Genomic DNA, 19,498 nt, shown 5'->3' on the forward strand with positions numbered 1-19,498 from the left:
GGAGGGTAGCTGGGAAATATAGTTCTGCATCACGGTCTGAATCCTGAGCCATTCCAAAATTCAGACATGTTTCACTGGGTCCATCATAATAAAAAGAAGTTTTGAAAAAGACTTTTTGAGATGAGGTTACAAAACCCAATCAAGAGTAAAAAGTAATGGAAAATAAAAACTTAAACATGGGAAAACTGCTTACAGTGCAAATGCAGGAAAAATTAAGCCGAGGAGGCAAGTGGAGGCAGGCAGCCAAAGGGGAAAGCAGAAAGCATTCTGCAAGCGTGCTCCAGGTTACAAAAAGAGATAAGACTGCATAAAATCTGAAGTATTCTGAGGCCTATGTCAGCTGCAGTAGTTGTATCTTTTTATGGTGTCCAGTTCAAGTGCACACGATGGCTGAAACATGGCGCTCCAGGAGCCTCCATGTCCCTTCTGAAGAGCAATTCACACTCAGTGAGAGGACAGTACTGTGTGGGCTGTCTCCATTTCCAATTACATGTGTGCTGGACTCCCAAATCCTTCCTGCCTTGAGACCTAAGTATTTGGATAATGCCAAAGAAATTCTGCTTTTCCAAGAAAACAGAGTTCTTGCAATCTCTTTTCTAACCAACAGCAACCATCAGAAAACACAAAACAAAAACCAAAACAAAAATCAGAATGTTCTCCAAACGTCAAATGTATTGTAGCTATCAAGACTCAATGTAATTTCTGTTAAAAAGGCAAAAATTGTAATAGTATTTGTTAATGCATCACTTGTTAACAGAATAGTCATGAGTTTAAAAGAAATGTAACTGGTTTCATATTAGTGCAGACAAAAAAAAAAAAAAAAAGGAAGCATTTAATTTTGCTCTTGAAGAACAGGTTTTGGTGGAACCAACTTGTTCCAGGCGAGATGCAGTTTGGTGAGAGCAACAAGGCTGGCTGGCTAGGGCTTCTCCAGGCAATGGCAGGTTCCCTTTCTCATTTTGCACCCAGAAATGTTAACAGAGCACCACACCTTTCTCAGCGCTGCAGCTGACTTTAAATGGTATTTGTGTTTTGAAGTTTAAGGAGAGTGTTTTCCAGGGAAGAGAAGTGTTTCTCTAAACATGCCAGTGTGTTATTTCTTCTAGGGTTAGTCCTAAGTGAATCACAACCAATACAAGCTTTTCCTATGGAAGCCACATTTTAAAAAGCAGTTAGTTAGCTTGCTTTTCTTCTAGCAGAAGAAAGCAGTTGTACCAGTATCATGTATGCCCACAGGTAGATTATTCATGATTCTTCATGGCATTTCAAAACAGGATTAATTGAAAGGTCATTAGTCTCTGGACGCAGCAGGATATCAGGCCAGAGACTTTTTTTTCTTCTAACATTTAATAAACCTGGAGCCAGACTAGTGTGTTGGCAAATATAATCTCGAATGCTACCTGATACTGGAAAGAATGGACAATTTATATGCTTGTAACTGTTTCCTATGAAGCTGCATTGGACTGAAATTTAAAGATCTTTGTGGCTCCATATGTTTTCTATTTTAATCTAACGAAACAATAAAAATAAAACTTTGAAAAAGAATGTGACACAATACAAGAGATGTGCCTCAGTATTTGCAAGGCTCAGCCTATTAAGAGATGTCTGCTAGGACTGGTTAGTGTTTAATAATGAATAATGGGGAACTCCTTTGGCAAAATGAAGTATACATAATTTATAGATTTTGTAGGGCAACTTTAAAAACATATTGCTTATTTAGAACTTAAGCCACCAGCATGTTTAGTTCGCACGATTAATCTGATTTTTACATAGTTGTCCTCTTCCATCTCCTTAAACAGGGAATGAAATGTCTCTGAAATGTAGGTTTCACACCTGCAGAACGTAAACTACACCTGAAAACAGCCTTTTCCTCTACATTCTATGAAAATCTAAGAACCCAAATAAGGTGTTAAGAGATCAGCCAGAATCAACCAACCAGGTTGGAAGAGACCTCAGGGATCATCGAGTCCAACCGTTGCCCTGACACCACCCTGTCAACTAGATCATGGCACTAAGTGCCATGTCCAGTCTTTTCTTAAACACATCCAGAGATGGTGACTCCACCATCTCCCTGGGCAGCCCATTCCAATGTCTAATAACCCTTTCTGAAAAGAAATTCTTCCTAATGTCCAACCTGAACCTCCCCTGGCGAAGCTTGAGGCTGTGTCCTCTTGTCCTATCGCTAGTTGCCTGGGAGAAGAGGCCGACTCCCACTTCACTACAACCTCCCTTCAGGTAGTTGTAGACTGCAATAAGGTCACCTCTGAGCCTTCTCTTCTCCAGGCTAAACAACCCAAGCTCCCTCAGCCGTTCCTCGTAGGTCAGACCCTCCAGACCCTTCACCAGCTTGGTCGCCCTCCTCTGGACTCGCTCCAACACCTCAACGTCTTTCTTGAAGTGCGGGGCCCAGAACTGGATAGTTTGAGACCAGAGAATGAGGCCCTGTTGTTCGTTTTTCTGACAACCTGTTTCTTATTATTCATTACAAAAATCATACAGGTTGTGAATGAAATACATACTTCTATAAAATTATATTGTGACATATAAGTGACAGTACTGTCATTGCTTTTGATGTCATTATGGAAAATCTGCTGCAAGATGACTAACAGTGTAGCATCACTGCCATATTTTACTGTGCTTTTGATGTTATTGGCAGAAGACAAATTATTTTTATAATCTTTGCAATATTGGCCTTGAACTACAATAAAAAAAGATTTGTCGAAAGTGTGACACATACAGGATGTGGAATATATCTGAATCTAGCTGAATCTAACTCCTTTATTTTATGAATATTATTCCATCTAATGACAATTTTGGAGTCTGCATTAAAAAGCCACTCTGCTCTTGACAAGGTCAGTGTAGTCTGCAGCCTGCCTAGGTCTAGGGAGGCTCTTCAGACCCGTTGGAAGGAACAAGCAAAAAATCTTCAGCACTGAATTATTCTACATGATCGAACCACCCAACAGTTTTTGTCCCCAACTCAAATGGCACAGGGTAGGAGTTTCCTATCATTGAACATATGGTGCAAAGGGTTAGAGACTGAGGCTGGCAAAGAAAAGAACCATCCACTGTTACATACCAGAAAATCAGGCTCAAGAAAGTAAAATTGGCAAAGTTTGCCTAGTTCTGAAAAATCCCAAAAAGGGCAAAGATAACACTGGGTGAAAATGTGTGTCTTGTGGTTGCTTTTTGTTTTGTAAAGATCTGTAACTCTCCAGGGCTTTCTTTACAGTAAAAATAACTGGTTGGGAAATTCCTTGGCTGAGTCAGAAGAGTTTAATCAAGACATTTGGAGAACCCATAGCATATGGGACTCTGAGGCAGAGGCATAATCCTGGGTCATCCTGCAAAGGCTACAATAGTGGAAACAGTTTTCTGAGAAGTCACATCAGCTCTTTGATCGTGGCTCACCCAACAGAAATTGGAACTTGCACAAGTTTCTGTTCCTACTACATCTCACGTCTACGGGAAGATGTATAAGCAACCAGAGCCTGAAAGGGACAACACACTGTTTACTGCTCTAAACAGAGATACGAAGTCACAGAAAAAGCAACTCAACAACAGTAATCCAGGGGTAAAAGAAAATCCCTTGAGGCTTAATATGAGAAAAACTGTGAAGCAGAAAGTTATGAGGAGATTGGATGTATTTGAAATATCTTTTTTCAGAATGAACAGTGTAGTTCATTTACAATATTTTTTTCAATTGCTATTCTTGCATACCAATCCTTCAAAACACTTTCAGTATCTAACAAGAATTTATTTAGAAGTAGAGGTTTTAAGAAAGAAGTTCCGAGATGACATTAGAAAACTAAGAGAGAAGTACAGAAAATAAAAGTAATGACAGCAGAATTGTTTGTGGTGAGACAGAGGGGAATAAACCAAAGAGGGTTTGGAAAGCATGAAGCACACTGGAAATATCTTTTAAGTTATTAAGCATCTTCATTGGTCTTGCGGTCTCTAAAGTGACTATTAAACCCTGGAATGGTTTAGCAGGGTGTGTGCTCTCTACAGTGGTCCTGTTAGAGTCGGGTTGGAGCTCTCCTAGTATGGATACTCTCTATATAAGATAGTGTTATATATTTCTTACTCTCATAAAGTTTGATTAAGTTACATACTTGGATGTATCAACCATGCTTAAACTTTAGTTCTTTTCCAGTTTCAGTCCCTTTGGCATGTCTGGCCACTGTGCAGTTCCAGGTGTACGGCGCCTGGTCTGCGATGCTCTTAACTCCCATGGAAGGATGACAGACATTGAAGCTGCATCTTTGAGACTCACAGCTGAAAACTCAGCTCTAAACTCAGCTCTCCGAATTTTCAAGAAGGGTAAGAAGGAAGATCCTAGTAATTACAGGCCTGTCAGTCTCACTTGAGTGCCTGGTAAAATTATGGAGAAGGTTATTCTGGGAGTTATAGAAAAACACTTGAGAGACAACGCAGTCATTGGTCATAGCCAGCACAGGTTCACAGGGGGAAAGTCCTGCTTAACCAACTTAATTTCCTTTTATGACAAGGTCACCCATCTAGTTGACCAAGGGAAGCCAGTAGATGTGGTGGTTTGGGATTTTAGAAAAGCTTTTGATACTGTCTCTCACAGTATCCTTCGGGATACACTGTTGAGCACACAGCTAGACAAGTCCACAATACGTTGGATGAGAAACTGGCTGACAGGTTGGGCTCAAAGAGTTATAGTAAATGGGGTTACATCAGGCTGGTGGCCAGTCACCAGTGGGGTTCCCCCAGGCTGCATTTTAGGGCCAGTGCTTTCTAATGCTTTTATAAATGATCTGGACACAGGAATCGACTGTACATTAAGTAAGTTTGCTGACAATACTAAACTAGAAGGAGCTGTGGACTCCCTCGAGGGTAGAGAGGCCTTACAGAGAGATCTGGATAGACTAGAGAGCTGTATGAAATTTAACAAGAGCAACTGTATGAAGTTTAACAAGAGCAAGTGCTGGATTCTCCACCTGGAACGGGATAATCCTGCTTATACATACAAATTGGGGGACGAGGCTGGAGAGCAGCCCTGTAGAAAGAGATCTAGGGGTTTAAGTTGATGGCAAGTTGAATATGAGTCACCAGTGTGCTCTGGCAGCCAAAAGGGCCAGCTGTGACCTGGGGTGCTTCAAGCACAGCATAGCTAGCTGGTCAACGGAGCTGGTTGTCCCATTCTACACTGCACTGGTGTGACCCCATCTCAAGTCCTGCATTCAGTGTTGGGTGCCTCAATATAAGGACATCAGACTATTAGTGTGCCCAGAGAAGGACAACCAAGATGGTGAAAGGCCTCGGGGGCAAGACTCATGAGGAGCGGCTGAGGTCGCTTGGTTTGTTCAGCTTGCAGAAGCAAAGGCTGAGGGGTGATCTCATCGCAGTCTACACCTTCCTCAAGGCAGACAGCAGAGGGGGAGGTGCTGTTCTCCTCTCTCTGGTGACCAGCGATAGGACACGTGGAAACGGAATGAAGCTGCATCAGGAGAAGTTCAGGCTGGACATTAGGAAAAGGTTCTTCACTGAGAGGGTGGTCGGTCACTGGAACAGCTCCCCCAGGAAGTGGTAAGGCACCAAGCCTGTCAGTGTTCAAGGAGCATCTGGATGATGCTCTTAGTCATATGGTTCAGTTTTAGGTAGTCCTCTGAGGACCAGGGATTTGGACTCAATGATCCTTATGGGTCCCTTCCAACTTGAGATATTCTACGATTCCATGATTCTAAACCTGACCAGAACTCACTGGCTTTTAAATATTGTGGGGAATCAGGAGACTTGTCCATTCACACCAGTGGGGAAGTTGGATTACATTGTGGTAGATGACCTGTTTTTTCCAATTGTAGGTGTATAACAAGTATGTCTCGCTTGTACTTCATGAAACTGTGCTTATGATACCTTGACTCGTTCGCTGTAACCGTACTGCATTTTGAGCACAGGCCCGCATCTACTTCTGCCATATACTGACATTCAGTCTTTGGGAAACAGGCTCCCACAAACCCTCGGAGTGAGCTCAAGTGCATAGTGCAATGGCTGAGAGCATCAGGCCCAGTGTGGTTTTCTCCCTCATGTTCCCATGTGCCCTTGAGGTGATATGCTGTGTCTGCAGAAACTTCCCTAAGAGGACATTGTCTACCATAAAGATAGATGGCGTCCCTGTTTCCCTTCACTTCTGGCTGACACTAGAATATGCAGATACCCACACCAGGCCACAGGAATCCTAAGGCAACAATGTGGACACCCGCTAGGTAAAGGAGCAAGATGGCTCAAGCCAGATACCTAGCATGGCACCATTATGTCAATGAAGAAAAAAAACCTCATATTTTTGGGTTTACCACCACCTCTGAATTAAGATTAGGGAATATCCTCTTACTTGGTAATATTTCTACAGTACAGCATCTTGAGAATCTGGAGTTGCTTACAACCTTCCCAAAGATATTTCAGTGCTTTGTCAGTAAGGTGAATGCAACCTGAGACATCCAAGAAGTGGAGATAATGGCAGGCTGCAGCCAAGTATTTGATACAGGTATCAGTCATCTGTAAATGAAGCAACAAGACACGCAGAAGTTAGAAGATTATTGAATAGTTGAAAGAAAAAAACACAGAGTACAATTTCAGTGTCTGATGTGTGGGAAAACTATGTTTTTAAAATACTTTCTGCACGTAAAGTTTCTGGGCATAGCAGAATTCTGAATCTCTGCAAGAGGCTTCTACAGGAACCGTCACTTAAATTATGAGGAGCATATTAGATATTAGTTAACTGTGATTCCAGTACAGTCTAAAGTATTGTGGGATTTTTTTCATCTTGTCAGAATGGTTTCACTTTCTCAACCTCATAATTTTGCACCTAGCACATATAAGCCTTTAGCCTTACCTGCTATTGCATTGTTCTTGCTAAACTATTAGGCTGCACTTACAGTTTAGTTACATCAGTTTTGTATCTCAGTTCTCTGTTACAAATGAGTGTCTCACACCAAGACCTTTTTAATGTATAGTTGTTTTTCTTTAGCTCTGAAGCAGAGCTGCTTAGTTTCACCTCACAATTCCATTTTTCTAAACTGATATACATTGCCATTAATGCTGGAAGTTACATTTGAGAAAAGTGTGAGACATAGAGTTTTCAAGGTACATAAGCAGTCATGCAAGCTACTTAATTGCTCCACTGACCTCAAGAAGAACAGTCAAGACTACATTATGCACGTACTTTAATTACCTTCTTCAGTCGGGTCCAAAAAACAAAGAGGGGACATACTAAGACCTTTTACAGATACTTGATTAAAATCAGTGGAGTGGGATGGTGGAAAGAGAGACGAGGGTTTCACTTGCATTAAACAGCCAATCTCATGAGAATCTCAAACGGACAAGGAGGCAAGATGAAGCTGGGACGTTGGGTTGTGGAACAGAAAATTAGCACACTATCTCATGATACAGTCCTCCTGGAATATAGAGGTAATCCTGTGCTTTGCTTATTCCAGATTTAGCTATATGCTCACTATTAATCTGCAATAGATTGACAGATTAAAAGATTAATAAATAGATTAATATTCCTATTGAAATAAAAAGAACTTGCTGACTCTGAAGTCAATAATTGGTATCAGATGCATTTAAGAGAAATGTACATTCATCATACACTCAATCCTATTCACTTTAAAGGACTGAATTACAGAATTCATTGTCCATCAAACTATGTCTTCAGAACTTTGCTATTTAAATAGCTGATTCATTTAACCAGAGATTTGTTTTCAATTCTTGATGTATTTTTTCATGTGTAGGATATGTTTCCCACAGCAACTTCATTTTTTTCCTATGAAATAAGAATTACTCTTGAATCAGGCTCATTCCTTGAGTAAGACTCAGAACTGCACTGCTGAATATTTTATAGTATCAGCATTTGCAAAATGGCTTGTACCTGTCCTAGGTGTACAGAAACGTGATGGGGAGGCTCACTGCACTTTCACTGAAGCCAGTGGAGTTTGTTCGAAGACAATTAATTTGCCCCAGCAGACATGATTAAAGTGATAAGCTCTTCTAATTTTAAAGTAACCTGCATAGCACATACCAGAACATTCTTAATAGACATGTGTTTTTGTATTGATTTTTTTCCATGTTCTCTTGCTATGATTTTTTTTAATTCTTTTTTTTTATATAATATAGGTGATGTTACAGGACATGACTGTCAGACGTATTAACATATATCCTTTGGAACAGGTTCATTCTTACTTTAATCTCCTGACCATTTTTAAACAGTCTCTGAATGGAAAATATTTCTTTACTTAGCAGCTGGATCCCCTCAGTTTACGCTAGAGATTGCCAAAGGATTTGAAAGACCCATTAGTATTAACATCCACAGGTGTACCCATCTCATTTTATGGAGTTGCAAGCTGGATTCAATTCAAGTAAAAGACTTGTAAACTTATGTGTAGGTTTATTTGAAAGAGTCTTGATGTTCTTTTCTGAAAATAGCAGGGTATTAGCAGTTAAAAGATTGGTTTTATAACTGTTTAAAGATACCATCTAGGAACAAAGTGTTGGAAGGGGATTACTAGGTCACTGAGTCTACTTCTTGTTCCCATTTGCAGGAACTACAAAATATGACCCAGTTCGTTCCCTCAGAAAGAGCTTTCCTAACATTCCTTAATACTTTGTCCCCATCTCCCTTCCCAGGATGCTGTTTTACAATTCACTGCTCTGATAATCAGTAACTCTCCCATTTTCCAGCCTAAATGTATCTACTGCCATTTTATAGGGTTTTTTGGATTGTTTGGGTTTTTTTCTGTGTTACTTTATAAGGTGTAGTGGAAAGCATGGCAGAGAAGACTGCTTGCAAAACCACCTAACTTCAACTATTTTGGGAAGACCTCCATGCACAACTTTTTCTATTATTGTTATTATGGAAAAATAGCTTAATATCTATCTAAAAGCAAAGGATACAAGAGATTGAGACCCATGCATATAATAATTAATGGTGTACAGTAGGTTTCCATAAGATATAAACCAAGGGCTATTGTAAGACACGCAGCAACTTCCTTGATCTACCAGATCTGAGACAGCTTGTGAGTTTTGGCCTAAAGACTGAGAAACTTCTGAACTTATAGAAGGCTAACGAACTGATCAGAATACGAATAATTTAGGGCTGGCTAACTAGTCAGTCTGGTCAGCTCAAACTAGTTGGCCAGGAGACTAAGGTGTTCAGGCACCACAGTGAATACGAGGACGTGAGGACTCTGTGGAGGACTGAAAGGATAGTCAAGGGTTATGGAGATGGGTGTTGGAGAGGAGAAAGGCAGGGACAAGTGATGGCTGCAGACATTGTGGAAGGAAACAGGACATGGGCACTTCAGTAGGATAAAAGGGGGAAACTGGTCCAATGAGTATGACAAAATTTTAAAGGACAGTTCAAGACGAACTTTTCCAAAAGTAGTAATAAACTTAGTATATTCCCACTTGATGGTGATGGAAGCACCACTACAACAACTTTTTCCATGAAATTAAAAAAAAAAAAAAAGAAATCAGCATTGTAGAAATTGCTTTTGAATGCTTATTGCCAAAATGCAGCAAGTATTTGTTTTTGCTATTAAAGAAAATAATTAAAAACACAGAAATAATTAAATGCAGAAAAGCCAGAGGTATTAAGTCAGAAAGTACAGGGAAGAAGATTTAGGCTTTCGTAACAGCAATAATTTCAAAAAGGAACACACATTCTGATACAGGAAAAAGATAATTGAGATGCAAGACTTTAATCAAAAAGAAATGATACAGAAAATATAGGAAGTAAAAATGCTGCAGAATCATCTCATTTTAAAGAGGAACTAGGTTTCATTATAGATGAATCTTAATCTAAATAAATTAATAGCTGGAAATAATTGTATTTTTTTCAGATATCTAGACATCCTGAAAGTTAGTTCAGCAGCGTTCTTAAAGAGATGTTAGTTAATTGAATATGGCTGCAACTGCACATGGTTTTATTGGTAATCAATACCTCCTAAACACAATACACTACATTAGACTCACCAAAGCACACTGATGATAGTGGGAACCACCAGCAAAACTGTCACAGTAACTTATATGTTAAGGGAATATTCATACAGCCCTTGGATGAGTAGTTTTCTGAGTTTCCTTCTAGTAGTCAGTAGAGAGACAGGGCTTCTCAAAGAACTGATGATAGGTTCCCTGGCTGATGTTTTGCAGGAACACTTCTCTCCACTGGCTATGAAAAACAGCCTAAGGAAGACTCCCTTCTATAAGTATAAGTTATCCAAATACCTTATAAATTTTATTTTCCAAAGGAATTTGTTTCTTGGGCTTAGAATCTTCAAAATAATTAAGCATGAATTTACATCTCTGAGTGCATCAGCTTTTAGGGACTACTGCTATTTTCAAAGTAGCCACTGCCCTGCCTTGCAAAGCCACAGGTATGAAGTTCTCATGCCCCACTTTATGCTGTACCTGGGTTCAGAGAGAGCACTGGAAAAAATAAAGCATGAAAATACCAAGAGTTATTAAAACAAAGACACCACCCTTTGGAAGCACCCAGAACACCAGAAGCTGAGAGAGTATTTGCAGGAAGAATCGCTAAAAGCCCTTCTCTTTTCACCCTTCCCTAGGACATCAACCCCTGGAGAGACAAACTTTTACCTGATACAGCACAGACACCTTTATGTTGTAACTGCAACCATTAGAAGAACGCCAACCACTCTCAAGAGCCAAGTGTCAGAACTTAAAACTCATAGAAAGTCAGCTGAACTTCAGCTCTGATTTCTAAATTGGTTGAGTACATTGTAGAATTGTGACAAGACACAGATGCCAGCAGGTCAAATTTCTGAATGAAATACTAAGTACTTCTTTGCAACAGCAATCCCAGAAGCATTGCTCCATTTCTTATACGTACCTGTGGACAACCTGCTATGTTGACAGATGTTAGTCTTTGGCAGTGAAATGCCAACGCTTTCACAGCTTCATCCGTCAGCTGAGGGCAGGAGAGGACATGGCAGTTGTTCCAGGTATTTGTGCCCTTGCAGAACTCCTGAAAGAGCGGACAAACCAACGAATCATTCTTAGGTGACATGCCTACTCTTGCTTTTCTCAATTTATGACACATTTACATCAATCCTTTGATCCACTTCAGGCACTTCAGTTTTCTAGGTACCCTTTATTAGTAGTGGTCATTCAGCCGTTGGCTGTGAATGTCACTAGAAAAAGAAGAGATGCATTAAGAGGCTATTTTCCATTCCTTATATATTATACTATGTGTTCATTAGAATAACATTCATAGAAGTTCCACTGTATATATTAAAATATGTTGAATTTGGGTTCTTTAAATTGAGCACAATCCAGAACCTAAAGGCTTGTGCTTAAAGGACCAGCCCCAAATACATTTATTCTTCTACTCCCTGCAAATTCCCATTTTTGTGTATATTAACTTTTTTTTTTGCAAAAATGAACAAACAACTGTATCTGTATAAATTACATTATTTTCTTGGGAAGGAATGCGTAAGAATCTCAGGACTGTCACTTGGGAGTTCTGGGTTCTGGTTTGCTCTGTGGAGCTCAGGCCAGTTAACTGTGGCTGAAGTGCCATGTAATTCCTGCTGCAATACCTATTGACTACAACGTCTATCCTCATTTTTAGAGCGAATAAGCACCTGCAGATCCTACCAACTTCAATTCCAGTACCTTTGTAACTCAGGTATTAGTTTTTTTGTACACCCTGTAAAACAGATCCATTTTGGAAAATATCAACCAAACCTTTCAGTGACCTTTCCCATCTTATCAAATGGAGTGGAGATAATGTCACATATTATGACATTGCAAGAGCTGTTTACAGAAACATTTTGGTGACCTGCAGATGGCAAGTGATAAATAGGTGTAACGGTAGTATTATTTTTACTATTATTACTATTATTATTACTACTACTACTACTATTAAGACCTTCCAGGTTCTACATGAGTTTTTTAATTTTTACGTTAATACCTTTTCCATGTTCTCTTCTACAAGCCAACTAAAAAAGACCAAGGGACAATTTGACCAACTCAATGCATTCATGTATTTTTCATCTTACATCTGACAGGTGATCATATGAACAAAAATGTTTGGCAAAATGCACATTAAAGTCTGCATTTTAAATAGCATCAGACAATCCCACATAAAACTTTGCTTCTCATAAACACGGGTAGTTACAACTTTGGCGTACTATGCACATTTATTGTTTGCAATGAAACTCCTATGAAAGGCCACATAGATTCATAAAATACACTTTCTCTGTCGTACTCCAAAACTTTGTTTACCTTTTGGCCTGAATCTTTTTCAAACCTGGAAATATTCACTTCTAGGTCTCCAAAAAGAAGGTAGGCCATAATTTGTGCTTGTGGAAACCTTCTCTTGAAGAGCCTGCAGATTTGTTAATTCAAGAACCAAACAACATAAAATCATATTTCTTCACCTAATGGTGCCATGATGTGAGCGTCACAGAACATTTTGCAGCTCAAAGCTTTAGCTTCAGTGACAATCTCTCCTCTTCTGTGATGTCCAGCACAGAACCATGGTGAGATGCCTTAAGTATGTCACTGAGCTGATCTTCCAGGCCTGCTAATCTTGGCCTAAGGCCAGCATAATTTGTCATTTACTGGAATGGAAATTCTACCTCTATAGGGGAGATAAGGAAATACTGATGTAGTAGATTGAATAAAAACCACTGGTTGCACGAAGCTTTTCAAAACTTTCAAGAATAAGTCCTGAAGGAAACAGACTAAAAGGGCTACATGGATAAATAACGCATGTGCATGCACACAGAGACACAGAAATGCACATATTTATCATGCACAAATATTTCATATTTATCATTCTGAAAAAAATTCTGCAGTAATCAGACTATTGCCTTTGACATATAGCTATTTTTCCTTATGTAAAACAGGAACTCGGACACTGACATATGGTTGGCCACTAGAAAATGTTAGCTTTGTAATGACCAAAAATTACATGATTATGCGTAATTTTCATAAGTCTTACCTAAACAGATGCAAAGAAACTTATTATGTCTGAAATTTGTTTCATAGACTGGAATTTTAGAACTTTTTGTCTGTATCCTCACTCTAGCTTCTTTTTTCTATCTATCAATATAGCTGTAGCAAGGCAGTGTTTCCTGGGCTTTGGGTTCCTGTTTTATTTTATGAAAATATTTAAATGTGAATGTTTTAACTTAGGACTGGTTAGAATGGACAATTTGGCATTTATAACAATTAGCTTCTGTACCTTTCCTATTTCAATCTTAGATCTACAGGCTGTTTGTAGATCAGAAACAGAAACATTTTAAACAAAATAACTGAATTTTTTTTTTATGCATGTGTAAGAGAAACTGCACTCCCTTCAGAATGAGGCCTCAGACGGGATGACTTAATCACTACATTCTCAGCTAGGGTATGTAGCGCAAGCTGAAGCCAAGATTTCAATGCCTGTGAGATATGTTTATCTTGGTTTTACTGGCATAGTTTGTCTACATACATATTTAAAATATCCTTCAAAGTTAGGTTCTGAATTTGCTCTTAACTTTAAGTCTACCCTTACCCCTATTATTTTGCAAATAGCACTAAAATTGTATTTGCAATCAAAGGAATGGAGCTCTGTTTGATCTCTTCATCTCTCTATCCCTGGTTCTACACCTACAAAGAAGATACTAGAAGAGGTTGTGAAGAAAACTGATGTTTGCAAAACTTTTAGACGCTACAAAGAATTGAATATCATATGAAGGAAATATCCTAATTTTCTAACTTACATGCACAATTTTAATTCTGTGTAAATAAGACCTGAAGACACACACAAGCATCAATGAAAATATGAAATACTAAATTGCTGATCATTAAGTGAGATTCATCTGTTATGAATGAACAAACATCCTATTTACAAAATATGTGATCACATAAACATTTACAGACTGTTATAATAGCTGGGAACAAGTAAATGAATTAACATTGTACAGTCAACATTATTTTTGGCATTTTATAACTTTCAGCAATTTACCTTAACGGTGTTAGTAAAGCCCTCTTAATATGCTTTTTTTCCCCACATAATTTAAATATGCTTTATCTAATCACAGGACAACCAAGATGTGCAGCATACAATCATAGAATCATAGAATAATTTAGGTTGGAAAAGACCTTTAAGATCATCAAGTCCAACCGTTAACCCAGCACTGCCAAGTCCGCCACTAAACCATGTCCCTAAGCACCACATCTGCTCATCTTTTAAACACCTCCAGGGATGGTGACTCCACCACTTCCCTGGGCAGCCTGTTCCAGTGCTTGACAACCCTTTCAGTGAAGAAATTTTTCCTGATATCCAACCTCAAGGTCCCCTGGCACAACTTGAGGCTGTTTCCTCTTATCCTATCACTTGTTACTTGGGAGAAGAGACCAACACCCACCTCACTACAACCTCCTTTCAGGTAGTTGTAGAGAGCTATAAGGTCTCCCTTGAGCCTCCTTTTCTCCAGACTAAACAACCCCAGTTCCCTCAGCCGCTCCTCATAAGACTTGTGCTCCAGACCCTTCACCAGCTTTGTTGCCCTTCTTTTGACTCTCTCTAGCACCTCAATGTCTTCTTTGTAGTGAGGGGCCCAAAACTGGACACAGTACTCGAGGTGCGGCCTCACCACTGCCGAGTACAGGGGACAGTTACTTCCCTAGTCCTGCTGGCCACACTATTTCTGATACAAGCCAGGATGCTGTTGGCCTTCTTGGCCACCTGGGCACACTGCTGGCTCATATTCAGCCAGCCATCGACCAACACCCCCAGGTCCTTTTCCACCAGGCAGCTTTCCAGCCACTCTTCCCCAGGCCTTTAGCAGTGCATGGGGTTGTTGTGACCAAGTGCAGGACCCGACACTTGGCCTTGTTGAACCTCATACAGTTGGCCTCAGCCCATCGGTCCAGCCTGTCCTGATCCCTCTGCGGAGCCTTCCTAACCTCACACAGATCAACATTCCCACTCAACCTGGTGTCATCTGTGAATTTACTGAGGGTGCACTCGATCCCCTCATCCATATCATTGATAAAGATATTAAAGAGAACAGGCCCCAGTACTGAGCCTTGGGGAACACCACTTGTGACCGGCCGCCAACTGATTAACTCCATTCACCACAACTCTTTGGGCCTGGCCATCCAGACAGTTTTTCATGAGCAAAGCGTACGCCCATACAAGCCACAAGCAGCAGTTTCTCCAGGAGAATGCTGTGGGAGACGTGTCAAAGGCTATTACTAAGTCCATGTAGACAGCATCCACAACCTTTCCCTCAACCACTAAGCAGGTCACCTTGTCATAGAAAGAGATCAAGTTCGTCAAGCAGGACCTGCCTTTCATAAAGCCACGCTGACAGGGCCTGATTGCCTGCTTGTCCTGTATGTGCCACGTGATGGGACTCAAGATGATCTGCTCCATAACCTTCACTGGCACCAAGGCCAGACTGACAGGCCTGTAGTTCCCCAGATCCTCCTTCTGGCCCTTCTTGTAGATGGGCATCACATTTGCTAACCTTCAGTCACCTGGGACCTCCCCAGTTAGCCAGGACTGCTGACAAATGATGGGAAGTGGCTTGGTGAGCACTTCTGCCAGCTCTCTCAGTACCCTTGGGTGGATCCCATCCGGCCCATAGACTTCTCCGTGTCTAAGTGGCATAGCAGGTTGCTAACCATTTCCCCTTGGATTATGGGGGCTTCATTCTTCTCCCCATCCCTGTCTTCCCGTTCAGGGGGCTGGGTACCCAGAGAACAACTGGTCTTACTACTAAAGACTGGGGCAAAGAAGGCATTAAGCACCTCAGCCTTTTCCTCAGCCTTTGTCACTATGTTTCCTCCTGCATCCAGTAAAGGATGGAGATTCTCCATAGCCCTCCTCTTGTTGCTAATGTATGGAATTATTCTTTACAGATTTTTCAATAAGCTCCTATCCTTAGATTCAACTTACAAAAAAGGACTTGCCATTTTCTTTCAAGTTACTTACTTACATCTTTGTCTTTCTCCTGCCATCCCTAGATCCACGACAGCATTGCTTCTATAACTCCTACATGTACTCCCTGCTGGTGTTTTCTTCCTCAAAAAGTTCAAATTCATATGGTAGGCAAGGAAAGCGTAAACACTTTTTTTTTCAGTCTTTTTTGGAACTTACTTAATGCAGTGAGACACTGAAATAGGTTCTTAGCCTTAGCATAGCACAAAGAAGAAGTGAATATTCTCTGAAAGCAGCAGTGGTGGCGCTACGCTGACTTTGCATGAGATACACAAGATGTACGTACTTGGTCATTGTTTTGGTTAAAAACATGAAACTTCACACAGAACATTCATGAAAGGTGAGTCAGAATTATTCCTAAAGAATCAAATCCTAATGGCCTGACGTCTGTGTTGGGTAACAAGATTCAATCCAGATGCATCTCTTGTGGTACAGCAACAAGTGACTCACTCTTACAATATATGGCTGTAAAGTTATGGATGTTGGAGCTTTATAATGGAAAAAATGTCGAAGCTGAAGACTGGGATTATGTGATGACATTGCCTGTACCTGCAGCCTTACAGTCTGCAACTGTTTATGGGCATGAAATTGATATCATTAAAAAACATGATTTAAGCATTTCTTTTACATATGGTTAGGAACAATTCTCAGTTACAGAAAAAACTGCTCTTATTTGGATGTAAATCCTGTCTGCTTAACAAGATGGATGGCTCTTTTTTCTACTGTAAAGTTACAAACTAGTGTTTATGTCTTATATTGTTCTGAAACATAACGCAATAAATCTATGTAATCATATTGAATTTGTCAAATCTCTCTGAGGATTTAGGTAAACTTCAGGCAACCTGTGATAAGGAATCTCACAGTTTAACTATACATTTTGTAAACAGTCATCTCCTTTTTTTCATTCTGAATTTTCAAACTAGGTTCATTTCATGCCCACTAGATTATGTACAGAAGTAAACAGCAAAAAGTTGACCCCTATCCACCCTTTTCCTGCCACTTGCAACTGAACAGATTTCCATCGTATTCCCTCAGCCATCCCCCTTCCAGACTGCAGGTTCCTTGCTTACTTATCTGTTCCTTTTATGGAGATTGTACCATACCTCTAATCATCCCTATCACCCTCTCTGAATCCTTTCCAGTTTCCAGTGCAATGCTTAACCTATAAAAAGAATTACAGTAACACCAAATAACTGGTTTTACCAAACCAAGACAATGAGTACTAATAAATCAGAAGTTAGTATGTAGTTACTGCTGTGATGATACTGTAAGTCTAATAAATATTTGGATGGCAAGTCTCATTGTTGGCATTCATTTAAAAAAGCAAGAGTCAGCAAATCAGAAATATAAAAAAATTTAGAAGCATTGTAAAGTTGCATTCAAATACTGTATTAGTAATAATATTTCTATGATAATTGCTTATTATTGAAAATATAAATTATTTTCTGTGTAACTTCATAACTTATCATCTGTGTGAATAACTGCCTTTGTGGCAACTACAATTTGTAGGTTGCCTTTCTACAAATTAGTTAATTTCCTGTCTGATTACTTTAGAAAGATTATTGACCCTGGGAAATTTCTACATTCATAGGCTAAGTTTGAGATCAGAACACTAAACAATACATGTTTTAATGTAACCTTTTCATTTTAAGAACAATATCTAGCTTTATATTGACCAGATCCAATGTTTAAACTTCAAAACCACTGTATATAATAATTTTCAAAAGAAAAACAATGGAAAAAATGAAGTTTAGTGTGAGTCAATAGATGCCTTGCTGTGAGCATGATGAGATCTTTTCAATAAGACGACAGTATTGCAAGCATCTAGCTCAAAATACATTTAGTCCATTTTCTAGCAGATTAGTTTCATCATTAGATATGAATAGATTATGCATTTGATGTTTTCATAAGACATTTTTAAAGGTTTTATTCAAATAATGACACTGCAATTTGTGCTATTTTCCCCATAAAATAGCTAAGACATCTATTCAATCTGGAGAAGATGCGCACACAGTTTTTATTGAAATATAATTTGTTATTTTTAATCACAGCAATCATACCATTTATGCTGGTAAGAAATATGCCTTTAGAGGTATATTGAGACATATTTTTGTGTCACTAAGAGATAATGATATGTAGCAATATATCGGCAGTGTATGAGGAGCCAAGTGTAACAGACTAAAATAAATTCAACTATTCCAGTGAGATAGGCATGCCAAGTCATCTAAATACAGCATTCGACAGATGACTGAGTAAAGAAGCAGAAAGCAAGACCTGAAAGCCCACATCAGAGATGGGAAAAGTATGTTCTAGATAGAAATTGGTGAAGGATTTGTAGAGCAAGAAAGAAATAATAGTACCAGCAATTTAGACTGCAATTTGTACAGTACAAATCAGTAGAAATTAAGGCTCTTGTGGACTGAATTTCAGAGTCAAGCAGAGGGCAGAATTAAAGACTCATTGAAATTCATGTAAGGAATGAAAAAAATAGAAAGGAATGAAAGGGGAGAATAATTTGTAAGAGTAAGAGTGTAGAACAGTGTAATGAAGAATGAATGATGATATACAGAGTAAAATAAGATCAGTTTTGGACATGGTTAATTTGAAGAAATAGAGAGGCTTCCAGGAAACACCAAGAAAAGAGGTGAAGTTTTACCTGAATCCCAGTATCACTGATGTTTCTGCATTCTGATATAGAAAGTTCCTTTATTTTTCCACGGCGGCCAAGGGCTCTCAAGCCCTAAAAAAATCCAGAAAAATTATTCTTAAAAATCAATACATGCAATTATAAGTAATTACATTTAATATGTTAAGATGATCAATAATATCCGATGCCTGTATATTAAAGCTTCTATCTAAGAATTATAGAACCTTCCAAGACATTCTCTTCAGCAGAACGCATATAGTTTATCCTCCAATTTTTGCTTGAAGTATGGACAAGGGTTAAGAATTCTTTGCAGAAATAATTCAATTAAGAAAGAAAAAAAATCAGATTTCTTACCTGTTCAAAAGAAAGAAACTGAAGAGGGAGTAGCAAGGTGTGAAATATTTCACAGGACGCAGACCAGGACTCTCATAAAGCAAATGTATTTACAGATCTCCCCTTGAAAATATGGGTTTGACAGAACTTTTCACAATTTTTTTTGTTGGAAGAAGAAAATACTGTTTGCTATGACCAAATATCTTAAAGTTGCTGCCTTTATGATTGGCTTACCAGTAAGGGCATTATGGCTACAGCTATGGTAGCAGTCACACTCATGAAATGGTGCAGTCACGCTCATAGGTGCATGAACAATCCTCATATTCAAGACAACAGGGACGTGAAAATTTTGGTGAATTCCTATTTTAGGAGTGCAAAAGGATCCAAAGATGCTTTGTGATTTTTAGTGCTTGTACACCAGGAAACAGGACCATGTTCTGATCCTAAACTCTCTAATCTGAAGGAGATTTTGACTATTGATTTTGTAAAATGTATTTTGATAGCCACTGCAGAATATCTCTGTGCTTCATATCGAT

At 39.2% G+C, this 19,498-nt stretch overlaps 1 protein-coding gene across 1 annotated transcript in view; it reads right to left on the reverse strand.

Annotated features, from left to right (window-relative positions):
• The window catches only part of FBXL13 (F-box and leucine rich repeat protein 13), a 93,134-nt gene that overhangs the window by 2,693 nt on the left and 70,943 nt on the right, over window positions 1–19,498 (reverse strand). Inside the window, exons 18-20 of the mRNA XM_068400962.1 lie at window positions 18,639–18,722; window positions 10,874–11,008; window positions 6,359–6,522 (exon numbers count right to left, since the gene is read on the reverse strand). Coding sequence (XP_068257063.1) covers window positions 6,359–6,522; window positions 10,874–11,008; window positions 18,639–18,722 — 383 coding nt within the window. The remainder of the gene's footprint in view (window positions 1–6,358; window positions 6,523–10,873; window positions 11,009–18,638; window positions 18,723–19,498) is intronic.

Source organism: Nyctibius grandis, chromosome 5 (genome assembly GCF_013368605.1).
Source record: "Nyctibius grandis isolate bNycGra1 chromosome 5, bNycGra1.pri, whole genome shotgun sequence".
Classification (NCBI taxonomy): domain Eukaryota; kingdom Metazoa; phylum Chordata; class Aves; order Nyctibiiformes; family Nyctibiidae; genus Nyctibius; species Nyctibius grandis.